Source organism: Vigna unguiculata, chromosome 7 (assembly GCF_004118075.2).
Source record: "Vigna unguiculata cultivar IT97K-499-35 chromosome 7, ASM411807v1, whole genome shotgun sequence".
Lineage (NCBI taxonomy): Eukaryota > Viridiplantae > Streptophyta > Magnoliopsida > Fabales > Fabaceae > Vigna > Vigna unguiculata.
Window position 1 is genome coordinate 1060010 of NC_040285.1, and position 23794 is coordinate 1083803.

Here is a 23794-nt window from a genome sequence, read left to right on the forward strand (position 1 = left end):
TTTAGTTGAATTTATGGTTTTTGTGTATGAACTGTACAATGCGATTGTTATCTTATTGTATTATTTAGTTTACTTGCTTTTAAGTGTTACTAATTACGAAATTTATGGTCATTATAAGAACGAGATTTATGATGATTATAAGATGATATTGTTGTTAAAAGTAGAATAATTTGTGACTTTTTTTTTTTTTTTTTAAATTTGTTGGATAACGAAATTGTCATTTGTTCAATGAGTGTTGGTGTGACTGATGAATTTTGTGATTACCACCTATGATCATAATGATACTTTGTTATTCAATATATTTTCATTAAAAACTATATAACTCAGTTTTAATTTTATATTAACTATAATATCATTATATGTTAAACACGATACTCACCATTTTTTACTGCATATAAACAAAACAACTAGAGAAAAAAACACTAAGTTAACAAAAATAAAATTAAACAACATTAATTTTTTTTAAATGATTAATGGACGACAAAAATTAAAAAAAATTAATTAAAAAAAACAACGAGAAAAAAAACACTAAGTTAAAAAAAAATTAATTTTTTTGAAATGATTAATTGACAACAAAAATGATACAAATTTAATTAAAAAACCTTATATATATTAAAAAAAATAAATATATTTTTATTAATTACTAATATATTTAAGGTAAATTTATTGTTATTTCACATGTCAATTATTCAAATTTAAATTAGTAAATTAATTAATGCAAATTATCTATATAAAAAAAACAATTTTTAACGATTTTTTTTGTAACATATAAATATAATGCTACTATTAATAACTATTGGACACATGCGCTACTATAGGCATAGGCATGTGTTCACTTTTTTTTATAATAAAAAAATTAATAAAATATAATTAAATTTTATAATGTTATTGTAATTAATTTTTCTATATTTTATAGATATTTTTTTTACTATAGATAGTTATCTTAATTTTAAAAAATAGTTAAATTTGAAGAAAAGTCAAATAAAAAATAATAAAATTTAAAAAAAGTCACTTAAATAATAACATTTATTTAAGAACAAATTTACTTGAGAGTAAAATGTGGACAGAACCATCTTTATACGATTGTATAAAAGTATAGATAATGAAAACACTTATTTAAATAAAAATATTTCAAACCTTCTTTTTATCTAGTACAAATCAGTCATGATAAAAAAATGTTTACAAAAAATAAAATAAAAATTACTTTAGATTGTAAAATTTTTCATATTTACTTTTATAATTATAGTTTGATTAATTTTTTTTTTTTACAAAACATGCATGAATCAGTGTTATTTATTGAAAAAAGAAAAATAAAAAAGAGAAGTTATATCAGAGAGCTTTTGCCTAGCTGTAGTCGAGGGAGAAGAGTTACAAAAGGAGGTTAACTATTAAGGTAGGGGTGCATATAGAAAATTTATTTCCTTTATATTTATGTCTATTTTTTTATTTAAGCCCAATGTGTGTTGTAACAAGTTCTTATTTCTCTTACCACTTTCCAACCTAAAACCCTTCCTTCTAAACCCTGTTTCTTCGTCTCTGCAACGAAACAGTGGACATGGCACCACCGCATTCCAATAGAACGAAGAAGAAGGTGTCAGGAGACAAACCGAAAATTGATAACGTCTCAAAGAAAATACTCAAACGGAAGGAGAGGAAGCAAAGTTCTGCCGCCGTCGCCGCCATTAAGTCGGAAACACTCCCTTTGCAGCTAGAAGACGAGGTTCCCGATTTCCCTCGAGGTTACACTCAGTCACTTTGCATATTCAAAATTTTCTACTAAGTGTTTATGTTTTTTTGTTTGAATTTGGTTCGGATTGAATGTGTTTCATGTAGGTGGAGAAGTTTTTTTGAATCCAAGGAATGATTATGATGAGTTTGGTGGCGGGAATCACACGAGAAAGACGAAGAAGAATAAGGGAAAAAAGCCGTTGAGGAAGTATGAGTCTGTAGATGATTGGGGCTCGCTTTCTGGTGCGGGTATCACCGGAAAGTTGCCAAGGCGCGTGCATAAAATTACTCTCAAGGTACCATGCAGTGTTTGGTAGGATGGATAAGGCAAATTGTTTATTTAACGAAGATAACTTTTAGAAACGGGAATGTTTTTGCAAGTTGTGCCTTGCTTGTTGTTTTTGTATATTGTTTATTTTTTGTAATTGCATGTAAAGAATAGCTATGGTGGCCTGCCATGTATGGTTTTGATATGAAGAATTACATTAAATGCGTAGAACTTTTAGCTTTTTTAGTTGGTAGTTGAAAGTTTAATTTGAATCTTCTGGTTCATTCAATTAACTGTTATTTTTTTTTCAAGATTTTTCACTCTGGATGTTCAAACTAGTGGTACAACATGCATTTAGTCTCTGATTATTACGTTTTATTATTTGCTTATCGAGATCATACTTGTTGGATTCCTTTTGATTTTTTGTGCGTGCTGTGCTTTAACTTTTTGTTCTCGCATGTATGCCAGAATATAACTCCTGGAATGAAGCTTTGGGGAGTTGTTGCTGAAGTAAATGAAAAGGATCTTGTAGTTAGCTTACCAGGCGGTTTACGTGGTTTGGTACACGCATCAGATGCAGTGGATCCTATTTTTGATGACAAGATTGAGGTGTGCAATAAGCTTTTTGTCAAATTCTGATTGTTCTTGCTCTTCTTCTCACACATATCTTCACTACTCCGCATAAGTTTTCTAATTAGATTTTAATTTTATTGTTTTTTCTTGCTTGCATCAGGTTGGGGAAATTTTCCTTTCTGGTGTTTTTAATGTTGGGCAGCTGGTTTCTTGTGTTGTACTGAAATTGGATGATGACAACAAAGAAAAAGGGAGAAGGAAAATTTGGCTTTCTTTGCGTCTTTCATTGGTGCACAAGAACTACAACTTGGATGCTGTTCAGGAAGGCATGGTATGTGATTATTTTATGATGAAATTATGTGTAGCTTTTTTATACGATTCATTTAGACTAGAATTTAGTTTCCTCCTTTGATTTTTAAGATATTGTCAATTATAACATATTTGCATCCTGGCTATTTGCATCGTAAGGAATATATTTGCATCCTGGCTATTTGCTTCGTAAGGAATATATTTACCTAATCTTCATTTGGAATGGTAATTTCAACAACATTTTATGCAGTCCTATGCCGACGACCTTTACCTGAGATTATTGTGATATATTGGAGTCACTATGTTTTTTAGTATACTATAATTAAATTAGGCTTGTTTATTTCTTTATCTGCTACCCTGGATAATAACACAGACTTTTATATGATTTAATTCACGTTGCATTTGCCTACTTGTTGTAGATGATTTAGATTTTGTAGATTGGATATTTGTAGCTTATTGTGTTACATTCCTTACTGTATTTCTGGTTGGTTATGACAAAGCAACTTTCCATAAAAAGTATATAGGAATTGAACTCAATGAAATTTCATATAAATTAGATTGCTAACTTGATCAATGTTTCTATTTGAAAACAGTTATTTGAAATAATTTATACTGATGATTTGCTACATTTAATATGCTACGTTAAACCTTTTTCTATTGATTTAAATCTGATTCTTGCATTGTAACAAGGTAAAAGAAATTTAGTTCTTATTTTCTACATTTTATTATGCTATTTTGGTCCACTGATGTGACAATTGCAATGCCTTTCATATTATATTGCCTGTTGTGGTTCTTGATCCATTCACAATTTCAGTGGCATTTGAGAGTAATAAGGATTATGAATATAATTGATGGAACTTTTGTTTTTATTTTTGCACACTACGTAAATCAGGTCCTTGCTGCATATGTGAAAAGCATTGAAGATCATGGTTACATTCTTCATTTTGGTGTGTCTTCTTTCACAGGATTCCTACCAAAAGACAGCTCTACTGGTAAAATGAAATCAACTGCTTTGAGTTTTATTTATATTCTTGTTTGGCATGATTTAACCAAGTTCAATATGTGCTTTTCTTTCCTCATGCAGAAGGCTTTGGTGGTGAAGTAAAAATTGGGAATCTTCTTCAGGGTTTGGTTAGGAGCATTGATAAAGTTCGTAAAGTTGTTTACTTGAGTTCTGATCCTGATACAATGTCCAAAAGCGTGGTATGCTTTCTCTGTATTCATTCTATTGTCTTCTTGGTACCTATTTTTAATGATTCTCACTTTCCTATCTGAATGGTTACTTTCTTTATGCATTTTATTCAGAGCAAAGATCTCAAAGGTTTATCAATTGATCTTCTAGTTCCAGGAATGATGATAAATGCCCGTGTGAAGTCAATCCTTGAGAATGGTGTTATGTTATCGTTTCTCACATACTTCACTGGAACTGTAAGTGTATCCTGTAATTGATGTGTTTGTAATGGTTCAATGATAATGTTAATTGATCCTCTTGACACCCCCATTAACCTCACAATATTAATATTTAGAATCTTTTCATGCAGGTTGATCTGTTTCATTTGCAAAATATTTATCCTGGACCAAACTGGAAGGAGAAATACATTCAATCTCAGAAGGTACTTTTGAATTTTTTCTTTTACATGCAACATTTAGGACCCTCCCAAATTTTTTATCCTGTAGCATTCATGTAGTTTCCTATCACAGTGGAATACTTTCGTTGCAAGCTCCTTTTGTATATTTGCTGAGTTATTTAGTGCATGGTTTTTCATGCATGTATCACCCGTGTGTTATTTGATCTAATATTCAATTCAAACAGAAAAAAGCATTTTGATGCCTTGTTTGGCTTTTTGCTAATAGGTAGCATTGGCATATTATAGTACAAGCAATTCATTAGAAACTGCTTGCAGATGAAAGCTCTTTAGCTTTACCTTCTACTCTTCTTCAACTGTTGTTAATTATATATGGCTTAAAAGTTCAGGTGTATTTTTTTGTAACTTTAAATAGTACAAATAGATATATGTGCATTTCACAAGTTGTGTTAAGGCTGTTATTTTTTCTATCAAAAGAATTTCATGTTTTGTTTCTACTCTACTCCCTTGTTCTTTGATATAATTGGATTTCAGATTGCACTTCTAGATTCATAATGCATTGTCATGTTCATTGTGTTTTCTCTTGGCTTCATACTCATTTCCCTTGATGGATGTTTGCATTGGGTTTGATATACGGTTGGTGTGTTTTTCAGTTGATGTTGTCTTTTGTTCTGCCAATCAGATTACTACTTTTCAAAGTTACTTTTCTATTTTCTAAGTGCATTGTATGTAATTTAGGTTGTTTCTCGAATATTATTCATTGATCCATCAAGTAGATCCGTTGGTTTGACGCTGAATCCACATCTTGTTCAGAACAGAGCCCCTCCTTCTGTAAGTTTTTTAGATTATGTATTGTTAATGGGATACTTCATTCCATGGAATGAATTCTTTAACTGTTTTTTCTTCTCTTTCACTATTTTTTACACTTGAATGTTTTCAAGTGATATATTTCTTCTTTTGTTGCTTCCACAATTAATATACTGATCAGAACATGGTTGGATTAACTTGAATACGCTTTTGGAAAAAAAATTAGAACGTTTTAAAATTTTAATATTGTTTGTAGGTATCTTAGGCAAAAAATGGAAATGCATTTGAAAGAATCCTAAAATCATTTCTATATAAGAGGGAAGATGACTTCAACATGTCTCTTCTATGTTATGTTATTTCGTATTAATAAATGAATTGGTTACATCATTGTATATGCATGTGTTGCATAGCCGTGAATTCTCTCTACCTTTTGTATTATGTTTTTGGTATTTTATAAATACAACTGTAGTAAAGCTGTAAAATTGTAAGAAATATACACTGCTTTTCTTGATTACATTTATTCAAGTTGGTATCATGAGCTTGACCATCTTCTTTGGTCATCTTCATTGTCTATCATTGGAGCCGTCACTCGTCCGCTCTTCACTGCCACCGTCACCAGTGTATCTCCTTCGGCAAGTCAGGGTTAGGTGTGCCTCGAGGAGCAAAACCCATTCCAGTGGTCGATGCCTCAGATGCTATTGCAAATGTCGACATGGGCGGTTTTTTTGTCGACGAGCTTCAGGCGCGTGTTGTCCACGCGTCGTCGCCTTCTTCCTGGTGCCGTAATTGCATCGTGCTGTCGTCGTTCAACTTGCTTGATTCTCGGAAAGTTAGGTTTCTTTTTTCTAGAATCCTAGGCGTTTTCTCTTAAGCTCTGGTTCTTTGGAATGACTTCTATTGTCAGAATGACTGTCTCTCTATCTGCCACTCCTACTATTACCATTGGAAAAATTACTCATCTTTGTCCGCTTCTGTGGAGTTATTGTTTCTTGGTCAAGGATATCATAATCATCTTGAAGAAGATGGCGCTACTATTTCAGATGAAGAAAAACCCTAATGACAAAAACTAGATTTTCAATTATGTGTTGTTTTATGTCAATCTGTTGAGCAAGAGGTCTTAGAAATTTTGAGACCTTATAAGACATGCTTCATTTTTTGGAAAAAGGCGCAAAACACTTGCTAATAACATTCAACGTCTCTTTGATACAACTCAAAGGGTAGCCTTGCTCAAACAAATCAGTGATGATATGGTCTCTCATATAGGGAAGGCTTGTGTTGCACTAGAAGAATTAAAGAGTTTTTTTATGGCTGATTCATTGGAATATATCAAAAAAGAACTTGATGAGTTTTACATGGTTCTAATTTTTAGAAGTCTGCACTCATATTTGATCATGTATGAGACCAAGTTTTAGTTGGTGATCAAATCCCTTCAATGGATAGTTTAGTTACTAGACTTCTTCGAGTGCCTACTTTGGTAAAAAATGAAAATTCAATTGATGTTATTGAAACATCAACAATGGTGGCACCACAGGGAAGAGGACACAATCGAGGGGGATGTGTTGGTCGAAGTGGGCGTCCTCAATGCTCATATTGTAAGCGAATGGGCCATACTCAAGAAGAATGTTATTCCCGGCATGGTTTTCCATATAAAGATGCTTATGTGTCTAAATCTGATAATTCATAATCTATAATTTCTGAAAAATCTACCAATCTTGGCCAATCCTCTTCAATGCCAATTGTGTCAACTGCATGCATCTCTCAATCTGAGGAAGTTCTAAACTAAAAAAAGTATTTAAAAATATAATTTAATAATTTAATAGTAATAATAACCATAATAATATTTCATTAAAGACAATTAAAAGGGCATTTGCATATTCATATAACAATGAAGTATTATATTATTTATAGATATTTTAACTTTTGTTTTATTTAAAGTAAACTCACTCTTAAGAGTTTACGATTTCAGTCTACGATCCAAGTTTATTAGCCTCCTACAAGTTTACGTAAACTCTCGAGTTTGACATACTTGGTTGTGAAGTTTTATTTCTTGTTTTTGTGTAAGGTGCTACACCATTTTAGATTTATGATATGAGAAAAAAATATATTTCTACATAGTAATATCTCTCCTTTTCTCTCTTTCCTGGTGTTTGATGTTGGTAATCATTGTTCCATTTTATAGACTAATGAACTACTGTATTGTGCAGCATGTTAAAATTGGAGATATATATGACAACTCAAAAGTTGTTAGGGTGGATAAAGGATCGGGACTATTGCTTGAAATTCCATCAATTCCAGAGCCAACTCCAGCTTTTGTCAATGTAATTACTGTCTGCATAAGTTTTAGTGATGTAGAGTTTTACAGAATGAAATATGAATGTTAATCTACATTACAATAACATTAAGCCTTACCTGACCAAGGAAAAATGTAAAAGATTTTTGAAATTATTGTTGACAGATGTCAGATATTGCGGAAGGGGAGATCCAAAAAGTCGAGAAGAAGTTCAAGGAAGGAAATCATGTTCGAGTTCGGATTCTTGGGTTAAGATATTTGGAAGGAATTGCAACAGGAGTTTTGAAGGTTGTCATCGTACAGCATTTAATTTCCAAAAGATGTTAAGCATTTGTAATTGAATGTTACCTTTTATGTTGGTATTCCACTTTAATCGTATACTTCTTATTATCTTACTTTGGTCATTTTGTTTGGAGAATGGGGATACAAAGACTGTGGTCCACTTGTAGTATTAAAAAAAGCAGTTATGTTGGAACTTTGTCTGTTCATTATTTATTTATTAGCTGACCAGCTATGGTTTATACTGTCTAGTGTCAAGTTATGATGCACTTATATCATTTAGCCAACTGTGCTTTGTATCTGCACATCAATTTTCTGTTGAATTTGAAAAATACTTAGGTACATTAGTTCATTGAGGGTTTGAATATGTTGTCCTTTTCAAAGTAAAAGCAATATAATTTAGTTTTTCTATATTAATATATATTTTTTCTAATGACTAGTTTGTTAATGTTGAACATGTTCTTGAATATGCAATGTGATTACATTTGTCACCCGTTTTTTGGGAAAAGAAAAAAATAATTTAGATGCATAAACTGAGCTTCTATGTTGTTTCTACGTATAATGAATTATTATGCAGATGTGTTATTAAATTTGATGGTACGTGGAATACTGTTGAATTAGTTTAAAGTAAATGGTTTTATTAAATCATCTCAATGTTTTCGTATCATGCAGGCTAGTGCTTTGGAAGAGGAAGTGTTTACTCATTCTGATGTCAAGCCAGGCATGGTGGTAAAGGCTAAGATTCTTTCAGTTGATAGCTTTGGTGCTATCGTGCAAATTCCAGGTGGTGTGAAGGCTCTTTGTCCGCTTCGACATATGTCTGAATTGGAAATTTCAAAGCCTCGAAAAAAATTTAAGGTTGTATTCTTGCTATGCATGCTTTTACTTATTATTTTTATTGTTGTCATCTTTTGTTTCTGTTGACAATATAATGTAGATTTGTTTTGTTGCATCTGTATGGTGTGACAGATTAGACATTATGTGGCTGAAGTTTTTGCTTGAATTATTACAGGTGGGAGCTGAATTGGTTTTCCGTGTGCTTGGTTGCAAGTCGAAGAGAGTGACAGTTACACACAAGAAAACCCTTGTATGTTTCTACATGTGAACTCTTCTACTGTTTTTTCAGTGTAAATGGCACTATAATAATTTTTTTATAGTGATGATGCATTTCCATAGACTTTAGCTTCTGTTTTTCCTATTATAACAGTCTTTAGTTCATAAAGTTTGTGGAGCAGTATTTGTTCGTTGATAACAACCTTTATGTCACTTAAAAACTTCCTTTTGCTGTTCACATCTATCAATATTCTTGTTTCTTGATGTGTTCTTAATTGAGAAGGGATTTTTGAGCATTTATTTATATCTCCCTACTCCAACAAAAATGACCGGTTCTCCATTCAGTTTTGAATCAAATATATGATATTTTTACAGGTTAAATCGAAACTTGGGATTATTAGTTCATATACTGACGCAACTGATGGTTTGATAACCCATGGATGGATAACAAAAATTGAAGTTCATGGATGCTTTGTAAGGTTTTACAATGGGGTGCATGGATACGCTCCTAGGCAAGTCTCAAATTTGTCTCTATACTTCTATCATAATCACAGTCAGTTATACTTTGATTGTTGCTTAAATCGCGTGACCTTTTGTTTTTTAAATTCCATGTTCATTATTTCATCTTCTAGTCTTTGACTAATTTCTTCTTTCCCGTGTCATTGATATGACATGAGATTTTATGTTTGAGGTGATTTCCTTTCATACGGGATACAATTATATATAGAAGTCCTTTTGTGCCCAAAATGTGTTCTCTCAAACTAAGTGTACTTTGCCATTTCACGGGGTTTAAAAGTATAATATCTGCTGTATACTTTTTCTTCTATTTATTTAATCATGCTTTTTGATATTTCATATGGTTTTGAAGGATGTTTTATTGTTTAATTTTAAACCATTTTGATGTTTAAATTGGATATTCTGTATGGGTGTTATAGTTAGTTATCAATTGTTTGCTTTTAGCAACACCATATGGCTGTTTTTTCAATAAAGGAGACGGCAGCCACTAAAGCTGCAGTAGAGTGAGGTTTTTGAACGCTCATTTTTGCCCTCAATACTGTTGTTCTTTGGTCTTTCTTTGTGGTCAATATTGAGATTATGCTCCCCCTTTTTCAAATTGTAAAATAATAATAGTAATACTTAACTGAATGTAGTTTCCTAAACTTATATTAACTTTGTGAGACCTACTCATTTCCTAAACTTATTTTGATTGTTTTTTGTTTCCTTCAGTTGCCTTTAGCTACTTTGATCTTATCAACTGATCATGACTTTCAAATTCTCTTGTGATAGTCCTGTCTTGTTTGTCCCAATTTTAAATTTAAACTAGTTTCTAATTGCAGCCCTTTATTTTTGGTTGTGTATTGTTTTCGTATGATTATGTTTTGGCTTCTTGGAAACTAATGGCTATATTATTTAATAAATTCTCATTGTGATGTGGTATTGATGTTTTTCTCTCTAAAGACCTAATTATGTAATATATTCATTGTTCTGATTCGATGTAAGAGCAGATTTGAACTTGGATTAGAGCCAGGTGCTGATCCAGGTACTGTGTACAATGTTGGACAAGTTGTCAAATGCCGGGTTGTAAGTTCCATTCCTGCTTCACGGAGGATCAACCTTAGTTTCATAATAAAACCCACAAGGTTTGCATTTTTCCACTTTATGCTTGTTGAGTTCCTGTATCTGGAAATCTCTACTAAATTTTTGATTGTGTAATTCTGCTTTTTCTGGGGGATTATATACTTCCAAATATAAAAAAAATTCTGTTATGTTTTATGAGAAGCTATCTGCCTGACTTACTTTAGTGAAGTTTTTAAAAGGTATAGGCAGGCACACTTCTGGGATGACATATGCTAATCTATTGTGAGTAATGACAGGGTGTCTGAAGATGATGTGGTTACCTTGGGCAGCCTTGTTTCAGGAGTTGTTGACAGAATTACATCCACCAATGTAGTTGTTTATGTCAATGCAAGTGGTTTCTCAAGGGGTACAATATCCACAGAGCACTTGGCAGATCATCATGGTAAAAATTCCCTTGTTAGGTAAAGGCTTTTGCATTTTTTCTTACTCAATATAATTGCTAATTGTAGCTTTTTTTCTGTAGGGCAAGCTATTCTGATCAACGAACTATTGAAACCTGGATATAATTTTGATCAACTGCTGGTTCTAGGTACACTTAAGATATTGAGGGCATTCTATGTAGTATCCCATGTTACGACAAAGTTGATGCCTGTACAGAACTATTAAGCAGGAATTGTTGATTCTGCCTTTTAGTTTACTACTATAATTAAAACTATCATGTTTTTTTTTATAGCTTTACTTTGCCTAAAGTACCAGAGAAATAGGAGGTCAAATTTACATCGTGACATCAAAATTTTTCATAATTTTATTTCCTTTGTGTCGTGTGGAAAAGAAACTTCAACATAATTTTTAATGTTTTTCCTTAGATATGAATGAGATGTACTCTTATTCTTCTGTATTTTGTCTTTCCGTGTCATTTATGAAGTTGAAAACTTTCATTATATACCTACAATTATTAATTTCATGTTTAATTTTAATCAATGTAGATATTAAGGGAAACAATTTGATTCTGTCTGCCAAAAGCTCTCTTATTAAGCATGCTCAGCAGATTCCTTCAGATATCAATCAGATTCAGCCTAACTCTGTTGTCAATGTAAGTGATGATGCCTATTGAATATTGATTATCTTTTGTTGTGTAGCTTTAATAAAGCTGTTTTTGTTATGCTTAGTATGTTATAGGCAGTAATAGTCTTTATCTTTACTCACATATCAGTGGAGTGTAGGGACACTGTTTCTGAATCTATGACCTTCAACTTGGTAGCAGAGTGGGTTCAATCCCATGCCGCTGTTCTTTCTTTGGCGTTATGCGGAATCACATTTTACAAACCCTTTTTTCTTTTTGGATAAGGACACAAATTTGTTTTCCTAATGCTATACAAAATCTACAAGTCTCAACAGAGAAATTAGCTTCTCTCAAACAGATCAACCATGATATGATTACTCATGCAGCTCAAGCCTAAGTTGCGGTGGAGGAATTGAAAATGTTCTTAGATATTGGCTTATTGTAAGGAATTATACAAAACATGAGAATCTATATATGGTTGATCAAAGGTTAACTATTCCAATATCATTACAATCCCAAGTCCTGATCGTTCATTTGCCATTGGTTTATTTAGCCCACTTATGTAGGATCCTAGCATTGATCATTGGAACACGGTTACATGCATCTCGAAGTATGTCAAAAGGGATCCTTGAGAAGGGTTATTGTGGGGATATGGAACTGCAATGCTGATTGTGCAGGTTGCCTTATAGACAACCATTTTATTATTGGATTTTGTTTATCCATTGGTGTAAATCTGATTTCTTGGAGGAGCAATAAAGAACAATGTCTTTGTCCGATTGAGTGCAGAAGCATAATAGCAAGCAATAACTTTAGCTATCGGTGAATTTGTGTGGATTAAACATCTTCAAGATGAAGTTATATTGTGATAAACAGACAACCATTTACATTGCATCTAACCTATTGTTTTATAATACTATTGAAACTGATTTTCACTTTATTCGAAAGTTGTTATTGGTAGAGATTAGTACTGACTTTACCAATTATAGTAATCAACTTGCAAATACTTTGAATGAATCATTAGACGACCTCAAGTTCAATTTATATGTTCCTTCCTTGGTACATACAATGTTTTTGCTCCAACTTGAGGGGAAGTCTTCGGTAATGCTTATATTGTATTGCTTTTAGAAAGCTGTTTTGTTATATCTTGTCTTGTTTATGATCAGTGTATTGTCAACCTTGTTAAACATATATGAATTGCTTCTAGCACTTTTTTGAAAGTCACATTTTTTAGTATGTCACTTTTTTTAGTTTCTTTCATGTTATTGACTTGAATTGTGTATGGTGTAGGGCTATATATGTAACATAATTGAGTCTGGGTGCTTTGTTCGTTTCCTTGGTCATTTAACTGGCTTTGCTCCTAGAAATAAGGTATCTCAGGGCCTATCCTTTCTTTCACTTTTAATCACCTCACTATATCTTAGGCACATGATAATTTGGAACTCGTTCTATTGGTTTTATATAGGCTGCAGATGACCAGAAAGCCAATATTTTGGAGGCCTATTACATTGGGCAATCAGTTCGGAGCAACATATCCAATGTTAGTTTATTGAAAGCTGTAAATATGATTTTTAAGAAAGCTTAGTGCTGTCTAAAACAGTGTAATTTTTTTAAACATCAGGTTAGTAGTGAAACTGGTAGAATAACGCTATCTCTAAAGCGGACAGCATGTTCTTCAATTGATGCGTCATTTATTCAGGACTACTTTCTCATGGATGAAAAGGTATGAACAATTGTCAATTAACTCTAACATTACATTTTATCATTCTAATCAGGGGTGTAATTTGGTGCACTTAAACCCATAAATTCCTTCCCACCCCAACATTTTTGTAAGTTGCGTTGGGTCATGGGATGGAGTTGGGTTTCTTTTAGCTCATCCAATTAGAATTGGGTTCAGAACCAGTTCATGGTTTGAAAACCAATAAATACAACTCAACTACATATAGATGCGTTTCTACTATACAAAAAACAGTTTTATTATGTTTTATGAGTACTGTACTTAAATGTTACATATCATCCATGTTATTACAATTAAATTGTGTTTCCCTTCTTACATTAGAGACTTCATTACTAAGTTGTTAAAACAAATTTATGGTGTTTATTTTATGATTGCTGTTTAGATTATGCAATGTGTTGACAATTCCTATTTATGTGTTAGGTACTGTTGGTTATTTTGTTTTGATTAGAAAATAATATAGAGGTGTTCACTTTGTTATGCAACTATATTAGGGATGAAGTTTTAGAGCACTTTTACAATATCTGCAAATTCTGATTTGCGCCTCCTCTTTTAATTAAATTTTGGAAAATACAAAATGGTAAAAATTTAACAGAAATGAGTTGGCATTATTATTGATTCTTGGATAGGTAAGTGGCTTGTAGCACTTTGACTTGTCTGAAAACCACCCTTCAATTTTAGCAAATCCTTGATGTAATGCTATATATTTTTTTTCCGTAGTCATTTCTGTTTATTTTCCTCCTAGCATAATTTTTCTCTTTTGTTTTCCCTTAAGTAATTCTTTTCACGTCCTCTCCCCTTCTCAATTGCTTCTAATCTTGTGTGGTTATTTAAATTAGATTGCCAAGTTGCAGAATTTGGGCTCTGGTGCATCTGATTTGAGGTGGGTTGAAGGATTTAACATTGGTGCGGTTGCAAAAGGGAGAGTTAAGGATGTTACGGATGTTGGACTTGTTCTAAGCTTTGAAAAGTATAATGACGTTTTTGGTTTTATTACCAATTATCAGTGTATGTTTTCTCCCTCCAACTTGTTTTTTAGTTTCTAACTAATATGTTTGGGTGATTCTTTCTTACTCAATTGCAAGTTCCACTTTTCACTGTATGATTACTTAGTGGCTGGAACTATTTTGGAGAGTGGCTCCGAAGTGGAAGCATTGGTTCTTGATGTTGCTAAGACAGAACGGCTTGTTGATTTAACTCTAAAACCAGAGTTCTTCAATAGTTCTAATGAAAGTTCCATAAGTCGTACTAACAAGAAGGTAAGCATTTTATCTTGCACCTCACCCATTTCCTGTCTACATGCACATATTCACATTTTTGTTCTAAGGCACAGAGAAACACCTGAGTGAATTTTTTGATACAAGTTATATGCTGTCATGCTATGGAACCATTTCTTATAGTTACTATTTGAAAATGAAAATATCTAGTTACACTATTTTTTCTTCTCTGCAATAAACATTCCCTTTTTAATGAAAGGAAAAATGGTTTGGATTTTTTCTTGAGAAGGGCAACCATAATCAGCATTCAATTTTGTCTTGAGAAGGGCAACCTTTTGCATGATACTTTTTGCCAATATTATTTTTTTACATTGACCAAATCAATGACATAACTTGATTCCAGAAACGTCGAAGGGAGGCATCCAAGGAGTTGGTATTGCATCAGACTGTGAAGGCAGTTGTGGAAATTGTGAAAGAAAATTACATGGCAAGTATTGGTGTTATTATTCTTCACCATTGGCTATTTTCTGATAAAACTTGTTCATGCATAGTAATGTATTTTACTGAATTTATTCTCTGCAAAGCAGGTTGTATCAATTCCAGAAAATGATCATGTGATAGGATATGCATCTATATCGGACTATAACACACAAAGGTTTCCTCATAAACAATACCAAAATGGGCAGAGGTGAGCATGGAATTTACTGATTAAAAATATCAGTTCAGCTTTTCACTTTTTATGGTAAAGTAGGTAGACTAATGTCCTTAGGGCCATACATTGGATTATGAATATTATGAGCCAGGCTAGTGCCACCTCAGTGATTCCTAGACTTCAATTGCTCTAGGTTAGAGTTTCATTGCCTTATTTCTTGGGTCTAAACAAGTTTCTGCTAAGTGCTCTTTTTCCTTGAGATACAAGGAAAGGCTCTTTTATGCTCTGTTTGTTTGTCTTAGAATTTGGGTTTTAGACCTATTTTAACTCTACAAAGCTGAGTTGTCTTGTAAAGTGAGAAATGTCCAAGCTTTATAACCTTCGTTTTAGCCATATTCCTAGTCAATTAAAGGCAACCTCCAATGAGGTTACAACTAAGGCTTGTTAGGATGACTGCTATTAAGGTGACTATCTAACAGCTTGTCTTTTATATTAGTTTCCATCCTGTATTCTTTGCAAGGATTGATTTAGACCTTGTCTATTTCTGCATAAAATCTGGACATGTGTAAATCTTGGATTCTTGGATTCCTGTGTTGATTAATTACTAATACTTAATTTCTACTCCCTGATCTTGTCTGATTCTATTTGTATTTGATTCAGGCCAAATTATTATGTCTAATAGATGTCTCATGTGCTCGTATCATAACAATACTTGTACACTTTTTTCTTATTGTAAAATAAGTTCAATTTATTTCCTGGTTTACCCATAACACATGGCATTACATGTTTTACGTGGTCAGTGTTATTGCAACTGTTATGGCACTTCCGAGTCCTGAAACATTGGGAAGGTTGCTTTTACTTCTAAATGAGGTCAATGAGACCGCCAGTTCTAAAAGATCTAAGAAGTCTAGCTATAAAGTGGGAACTCTGGTTGAGGCAGAGGTATGTGGTTTTATCTGTTTGTTTTTAAAATTTAGGTATTTATTTGAAGGTTTTCACTGCATTCTACAATAAAGCTTAAACATGGACTGTCATAGGCTTCAATGTTATTTTTTGTTTTTCTGGTTTTTGAATGAGATTAACATTGGCTATTATTTTTCTTGTTACAAGTAAAAGTGTACCATGCGTGGGGCTTGCTAACATTTTCCAACTCTTGTAGACTGAATTATTTCTACTATTTCTCCTTTACTCTCTATATCTGAATACTACTACCACTTTTTGTTTTTTCTGACAGTCGTGAATTTTCTTTTTAATGACATTGTTGTCCAGATTACTGATATAAAAATGCTTGAACTGAAATTGAAGTTTGGAATTGGTCTACATGGCAGGATTCACATAACAGAGGTAACCTTTTTTTGTTTCCGGTGTAGATTTAAATTCAGCATTTTTAGCTGTATATATTGATACAGCTTCTAGCACTATCTGGGGCTTTCAGTGCGTCAGATGTAAGTGCCCTTTGTTGTGCTGTTTTTGTAGCTGTAAATTGTGACCATGTTGCAGGGGTGAGGCTTGCCGTAATGCTGACGTGCTATTTCAGTTTTACTATTTTTCTCAATTGTTCAGTGCTTACCTGTGGCAGGTACATAATGGTAATGATTTGAAAAATCCATTCTCTAGCTACAAAATCGGTCAGACAGTGACTGCAAGGATTGTTGCAAAACCTAATGAAACAGATGGCAACAGGAAGGGCTCACAGTGGGAGCTTTCTGTCAGACCTGAAATGGTTACAGGTTAGTGTACCTCTCGCTGGCAAAAATGCAAATGATGGAAATACTGGGCAATTTGTGAAACGTGCAGAAACTGTTAATTTAAGACCCATAATTTTATTTTTACTTGATATCCTTATTTTATACCCATAATTCAACTGCGTTTTGGTTTCCATTTATACTTTTAATTCTATGTTGTCAGTATCTACTTCTTAAATTTATGAAACGTGCAGAAACTGTTAATTTTGAAACGTGCAGAAACTGTTAATTTAAGACCCATAATTTTATTTTTACTTGATATCCTTATTTTATACCCATAATTGAACTTCGTTTTGGTTTCCATTTATACTTTTAATTCTATGTTGTCAGTATCTACTTCTTAAATTTATTTTAACCATTTGTCCTCTCGTTGTTAAAGTTATTGTAATCTTCTGCTATTTAATATATATATTCTCAACTTCAATTTAGGTTCCAGTGATATAGATGATGTATCTGGAAATCTTGAGTTTATAATTGGGCAATGTGTGTCTGGTTATGTGAGCAAAGTAGAAAGTGAATGGGTCTGGTTAACAATATCGCGAAATGTAAGGGCTCAGATATATATTCTTGATAGTGCTACTGAACCCAGGGAGCTAGAGGATTTCCAAAATCGATTCCATGTTGGGCAACATGTTTCTGGTCACGTTGTAAGTTTCAACACAGAGAAGAAGCTACTGCGGTTGGTTTTACACCCCTTCTCAACTCTTCCTTGCCGAACAAATGAAGAGCCACAAATTAATATTATGGACAAGGATTTAGCAGCATATGTTCATGAAGGAAAAGTTTTGGCTGGAAGGGTTAGTAAAATACTTCCAGGTGTTGGTGGATTGCTTGTCCAAATTAGTCCTCGTTCATTTGGAAAAGTACACTTTACTGAAATTGCAGACACATGGGTGGATGATCCATTGTCTGGATATCATGAAGGGCAGTTTGTCAAATGTGTAGTCCTTGAAATTACTCACATCGAAAAGGGTATCACTCATGTTGACTTGTCATTGCGATCTTCCAGTGTGAAGCCTTCCCAGGATTCTGCAGATTTTGAGAGCGTTGTGTAAGTAATAGTACTGATACTTTGTGATGAATTTTTGATAGTCTTAGACCAGACCAATTACTTCTATTGATCTAATATATGCAGTTGCCATTAACTTGAAGCTAACTGCTTAATTAAGTGAGGTTGAGTTATTTTACACAGCCTTACCCTAGCTTATGCGAAGAGGCTTTTACTGTCATGCCAGGGCTTGAACCCATGATTATGTAGTATTCAAAGATAAAAATTAAATTGATTATTTTTATGTAACTTATTTAAGTTGAAATATCTAATTAATGCATTTTCTAAGGATTACATTGATTGCCCTTTTTTTGATGTCGTATTTAATTAATTAATATATTACTCATCTGTAGCACAGTAAATCTGGACACATGTCAAGTTTTAGTGCAAATTTTATTGTTAATTTTTTTTTCTGCAATAGATTTGGTTTGTTTATGTACATCGGTTTACTCCTGTCCAAAGCACAGGTTGGTGCCCAAGTAATTTCAAAACGCTATATAATTATTATAGTAATAATAATATACTTGAATCTGTTATACCTGATATTTCATCTTGTTATATTATCAATTGCTGATTTTTCAGGGATGGCAATGGAAAATGGGTAGAGAAGATTGAGGATCTACACCTTGATATGATTATAAATGTATAGTGCTTTTTCTTTTATCTCTTTTCTTATCATAATTCTTTTGTATGTAGGTTTCATGTTAGCTTATATAACATTGAGTGTTTGCTTACGATCTCATTTGCTGGAGATGAGTTGCCAATAAGTCATAGAATTCATCATATACGAGGCTGATATGATTTTGTGCATTGTTTTTTCTTAAGGAGTGTGGGGTACCTTTTAGAGATAAATGCTGCACCTTTTAGAGATAAATACCTTTTAACTTCTTCCTCAAGCATTTTGCTCTTAAATTTTAGTTTTTTTTGTATTTTATTCATTAGGACTTCTGTGCACCTTTTTTTTTTTTTTTAATTTTCTACCATTCCTCTCCTATATAATTCTCTTCAGAAAAATCAAGGCAAATACTTTTCTGTACTTCATTTGTAAAGGTAAATTACTATTCTTTGTTTGCAGTATTGTATAGATGTGAATTATTAAAGATTGTTTGTTTTAGGGATGTATGACGAGAAATAATTTTGAACTGTGAATGAGTAAAGATTGTTTGTTTTAGGGATGTATGAGGAGAAATAATTTTGAACCCACTGTATTATATTTCACATATATTCATTCATCTCCTAATTTCTTTGTATTTTTTAAATTTGTAGACTCACTATATTATTTCCACTGTATTTTTCTTCAGGCCTTCTGAGGACTTTTCCTTTGTTTTCTACGATTCCTCTTTTTTAATTCTCTTCAGAATAATGACTGAAACATTGTTATGTAATCCCTTTATTTGTAATGGAAAAATCTTATGCTTTGTTTGGCTGATGAAAATGAAATGTAAATTAGTTGAGATTTTTTGTTTTAGGGTTTAGCTCTCAAACTAGGCATGGATAGATTGGTGGAATATAATTTTTGTTATATATATTTTCCTCTATATATTATTTTCTTTTGGATTTATTTGTCTTGTTATGGTTAGGGTTATATTAAGAATGTCACACCAAAGGGTTGCTTCATTATGCTCTCACGAAAGATTGATGCCAGAATTCTTCTGTCCAATTTATCTGATCAATATGTTAAAGAACCCGAGAAAGAATTTTCCGTGGGAAAACTTGTATCTGGCAGGTAAGTACTCAATCTATTGTCTGTTGACTGCTTAAAATGATAAATTTCTGAGGGAATGTACTGAGACCGAAAATTGCAGGGTTATATCTGTGGAGCCTCTTTCAAAACGTGTTGAAGTTTCACTGAGGACATCAACAGGTCCCAAGACTTCCAAATCGGAGATTGTTGATTTCAGTAAATTTCACGTCGGAGATATTATATCTGGCAGGATTAAGCGGGTTGAGTCATTTGGTTTGTTCATAGCAATTGACAACACAAACATGGTATTTCTACAACCTCAGCTGCCATTTCTCGTCCATGCTTTTAGTATTTTATAAGTGTGTGCATAGTATAGTGTTATTTATATCAATCTGATGTTTTTATTCTGTTATTAACTTCGATGTCTCAAATGTGTACATCTTCATCTCGTGACCATGGTTTTTATAATTATGATTATGCCCATTAGCAATTGACAGCGATCAACTCGGTTCTGTGACCTCACTTGATTATGCTTCTTCAATTACCTAGGTTGGATTATGCCATGTATCAGAAATTTCTGATATCGAGATTGAGAATATCGAAGCCAACTATAAAACCGGAGAGAGAGTAAATGCAAGAATATTAAAGGTAATTTAAATATATGCCTGTTAGTTATAATGTAAACTGCAACTTCTAGCTGTTAACTGTGATTGTTTGTATTTTTCTGTGTATCTTGTACAATTGGAAATGCTTTGCACGAGACCTGTTGTATCTGTAATATGTTTGTTCTATCCACTCAGATAAATATATTGACGATTCAGAAAGTTGCACTATAATAAGGGTAGACCTAGAAGACAACCTAATATCCACATGGGAAAAAAATGGAATCCAATGAAAATATGGACGGTGTTGCTTGATAATGATTTATAAGGATTGAAAGCAGTTGTAATTAGATGAGGCAAAACAGAGTTGATAAATAACTAAAACCCTCCCAATAACACTTCTAAAATGTATTTTAACTTATTCGAACTCTAATTTATATATTAATTATCTTTAAATTTAGTGAAATATTGAATTCTTATTTGTCCTATGTCAACTTGGCTTTCTTGCTTTTCCGTAATTATTATCAGGTGGATGAGGAAAGGCACAGAGTTTCTTTGGGAATGAAGAATTCATATATGATGGATGGAACTTTACTTCAAATAATGTCCAAGGAAGGATCGGATGAACTTATTGAAGCAGATGGATTGAAGTCTATAACTTCTATGCATAGTTTGCTTGAAACCTCAAATTTAGCTGCCGACGATGAAGTGAATCAATTCCCAATTCTTTCAGGATCTCTAGATAGGGGAGACGTTCCACCACTTGACGTTTCTCTTGATGATTTTGATCAAATTGATGTAAATAATGCTAATAGTCAAAGTAAAGAGCATGGAAATGAAGAAGTCATTATACACGAAAAAAATAAAAGGCGCGAAAAGAAGAAAGCAAAGGAAGAAAGGTCAGTAAAATGCTATCTCATTTACTTTTTCTTATTTGCTTTTTAATTTCTGACATGGGGGAAGTATATTGTACAGGGAGAAGCAAATAAGGGCAGCCGAGGAGAGATTACTGGAGGAGGATGTACCTAGAACCGCCGATGAGTTTGAAAAGCTGATTAGAAGCTCTCCCAATAGCAGTTTCATCTGGATAAATTACATGGATTTCATGATTTCTATGGCTGATGTGGAGAAAGCCCGCTCAATTGCTGAAAGGTATGTCTGAAGAACTATGATTTTTTGTTTAGATTTTTAAATGATTATGAAATCCAAACTCATTTGAATTTTTCTAATCCTGGGCTTTTTTTGGGTGTCGTAAACATAGTCCTATGCTAATGCAAATCTATGGCAAAAATGGGTTTTAACAGTTCTCTTGTTTATTCTTGCTTACTTTTAGGAAGAGCGTTTTCATATACGCAAGTGATCTTAAAAGCTAGCCTATTTGCACACATAATCGTTTTCACTTAGTGTTCTGGTTTTAACATTCATATGGAATTGGTGATTTTGTTTACTATTTCATATGCAAAACTTTGAATGTAGTAAACAAGTGAAAAGAACATGTTTTTGTAATTGTTTTGTAAATAAAATACGAAAACTCACAATTTTTCTAACCGAACAGTTATGTCAACCAAAGACTAACTTGTAAATCTTGTTATTTACTTGCTGATGTGTAAACATTGGGCACGAAAATAAATACCTTCTTTTAAATATGAGATGGGTTAAATGATGATTTCCATATGTTGTCATTTGAAATAAAGCGACTTGAGACTAGACGCATCAATTGCTTACTAGTGTTTTTAGTCATCATAAAAGTGGGGAAATATCATGATTCATGTAGTATGTGTTTTCCTGTGATGGTTTTGTTTAAAGTTTTTTTTGCCAACATTGTATATCTCCCCTTCATCCTGGCAGAATACATCCATGTGAATATCATACTACCATAATCATCTGACTTCACATTGTTTTTTACTCGCTTAATCCATAATTTTGAAGAGCTCTGATGACCATAAATGTTCGAGAAGAGAACGAGAAGCTTAACATTTGGAAGGCCTACTTTAATTTGGAAAATAAGTATGGCAACCCTAGCCAGGTGAGGAGAAAGTGCAATTTCAGTTTTTTCTTGTTCACCGTTGTTATGTGGAATCCTTAATAAGTGTTTCCGTGTAGGAGGCCGTTATGAAAGTATTTCTAAGAGCTCTACAATACAATGATCCCAAAAAGGTCTATCTAGCACTCTTGGGAATGTACGAGAGGACCGAACAGCATAATTTAGCCGATGAACTTCTCAATAAAATGACAAAGAAGTTCAAGCATTCTTGCAAAGTATTGTAACTTTTAAGTATAAACTACTCTTTTGGTCTAAATAAAAAAAATGTATGTGGAACTTATTCTGCGTTGGATTTTAGGTTTGGTTGAGGCGTATACAAAGTCTTTTGAAGCAAAACCAAGATGGAATCCAACCTCTCATCGATCGAGCTTCGTTAAGCCTTCCCAAACATAAGCATATTAAATTTTTCTCTCAGGCAGCTATTCTTGAATTCAAAGTTGGCGTTCCAGATCGAGGGCGATCCTTGTTTGAAAAAATTCTTCGGGAATACCCAAAGAGAACAGACCTATGGAGTGTTTATCTCGATCAAGTATATTATTCTCTACCTCATTCTCTACTTGTATCAATATTTTTTTTATCCTAACATCCCTGTGTATATTATTTTGACAGGAAATTCATCATAAAGACGAAGATATAATTCGTGCGCTGTTTGAAAGGGCTGTTAGTCTGAGTCTCCCACCTAAAAAGATGAAGGTGTGTGAACATATTTATATTACTAATTTTGCCGATGTTGGTTCGTGTTTTTCCTCTGAAACTCATGTGGGACATTGTTGTCTTGATTGACAGTTCTTGTTCAAAAAGTATCTTGATTATGAGAAATCCCAAGGTGATGATGAACGTATTGAATCTGTGAAGAGGAAAGCAATGGAATATGTTGAGAGCACTATGTCTTGATGTAAAGTCATCATTGCCTTAGTTTTGAATTTTAAAGCCACTCTGGAGTCCAAGCTGGATATCTTAAGACATCTTAAGACAGATTTTGAGTTTGTTAAGACAAGTTTTCGTGAATCATGAGGCAGCAGGATTTCCTAAATTGAGTGGTTCTGTACCATAGATTGAAGATGAGAATTTTCAAGGTGAGTTGTGAATGCAACAAGTGAGGCCAAGAGAAAGAAGGCTTAGATAAAAGAAGAACTACATAGTTCCTCTCTCTGTATTCTGTCTTCTGCCCTTTTTATTCCATTTGGGCTGTAATTTTTTGGTTTTACAAACTCTTTCTTGAGCGATGAGGTTAGGATAGTGTTTGGTGTAACAAATTTTGCGAATTTAACCATTAATTTATCATTTAAATGATGAACTTTAGTATTATTTTCTAAATTATCCCCGTAGCTGCATTAAAGTTTGCTAATTATCTGACTGAAAATATGTCAAATCGTCTGACAAAGACTCAGATACTTGTAGGTTAACCTACAATAAGCTAAAGATCTTTTCAAAGATAAATCACTGAAGTGGTTTATTAAAACACTAAGGTCAACAAAATTTTTGACTTGTCTCATTCAAAAATTGTTTTTAACGAACCAGATTGTAAATAATTAT

At 32.9% G+C, this 23794-nt stretch overlaps 1 protein-coding gene across 2 annotated transcripts; it reads left to right on the top strand.

Moving 5' to 3' along the window:
- The first annotated feature begins 1480 nt into the window (after window positions 1-1480).
- Window positions 1481-23575, top strand: LOC114190253 (rRNA biogenesis protein RRP5). 2 transcript variants are annotated; one of them, XM_028079063.1, is made up of 40 exons: window positions 1481-1739; window positions 1834-2024; window positions 2465-2605; window positions 2730-2900; window positions 3771-3870; window positions 3963-4081; window positions 4184-4306; window positions 4420-4491; window positions 5203-5295; window positions 7476-7589; window positions 7727-7849; window positions 8513-8698; window positions 8853-8927; window positions 9269-9405; window positions 10399-10533; window positions 10768-10913; window positions 10995-11060; window positions 11458-11564; window positions 12822-12902; window positions 12997-13071; window positions 13153-13254; window positions 14106-14274; window positions 14380-14525; window positions 14887-14970; window positions 15071-15171; window positions 15936-16077; window positions 16405-16479; window positions 16715-16865; window positions 17310-17931; window positions 18511-18571; window positions 19509-19654; window positions 19734-19917; window positions 20162-20260; window positions 20743-21113; window positions 21190-21366; window positions 22144-22240; window positions 22318-22473; window positions 22557-22787; window positions 22868-22951; window positions 23045-23575. In XM_028079063.1, exons 1-40 carry the CDS (start codon window positions 1556-1558, stop codon window positions 23150-23152), a joined length of 5745 nt encoding a protein of 1914 aa, XP_027934864.1. In that variant the 5' UTR covers window positions 1481-1555; the 3' UTR covers window positions 23153-23575. The 2 variants fall into 2 exon arrangements, with proteins under 2 accessions (XP_027934864.1, XP_027934865.1); XM_028079064.1 differs by lacking the exons at window positions 1481-1739; window positions 1834-2024; window positions 2465-2605; window positions 2730-2900; window positions 3771-3870 and having other exon boundaries at window positions 4221-4306.
- Window positions 23576-23794: the final 219 nt, after the last annotated feature.

Bases quoted from the DNA above. Each gene is read 5' to 3' on its own strand.
- LOC114190253 (XM_028079063.1), top strand. From the start codon at position 1,556: ATGGCACCACCGCATTCCAATAGAACGAAGAAGAAGGTGTCAGGAGAC. The intron at 4,082-4,183 runs GTATGCTTTCTC...CATTTTATTCAG, and splicing joins ATACAATGTCCAAAAGCGTG to AGCAAAGATCTCAAAGGTTT. The intron at 8,928-9,268 runs GTATGTTTCTAC...ATATTTTTACAG, and splicing joins TTACACACAAGAAAACCCTT to GTTAAATCGAAACTTGGGAT.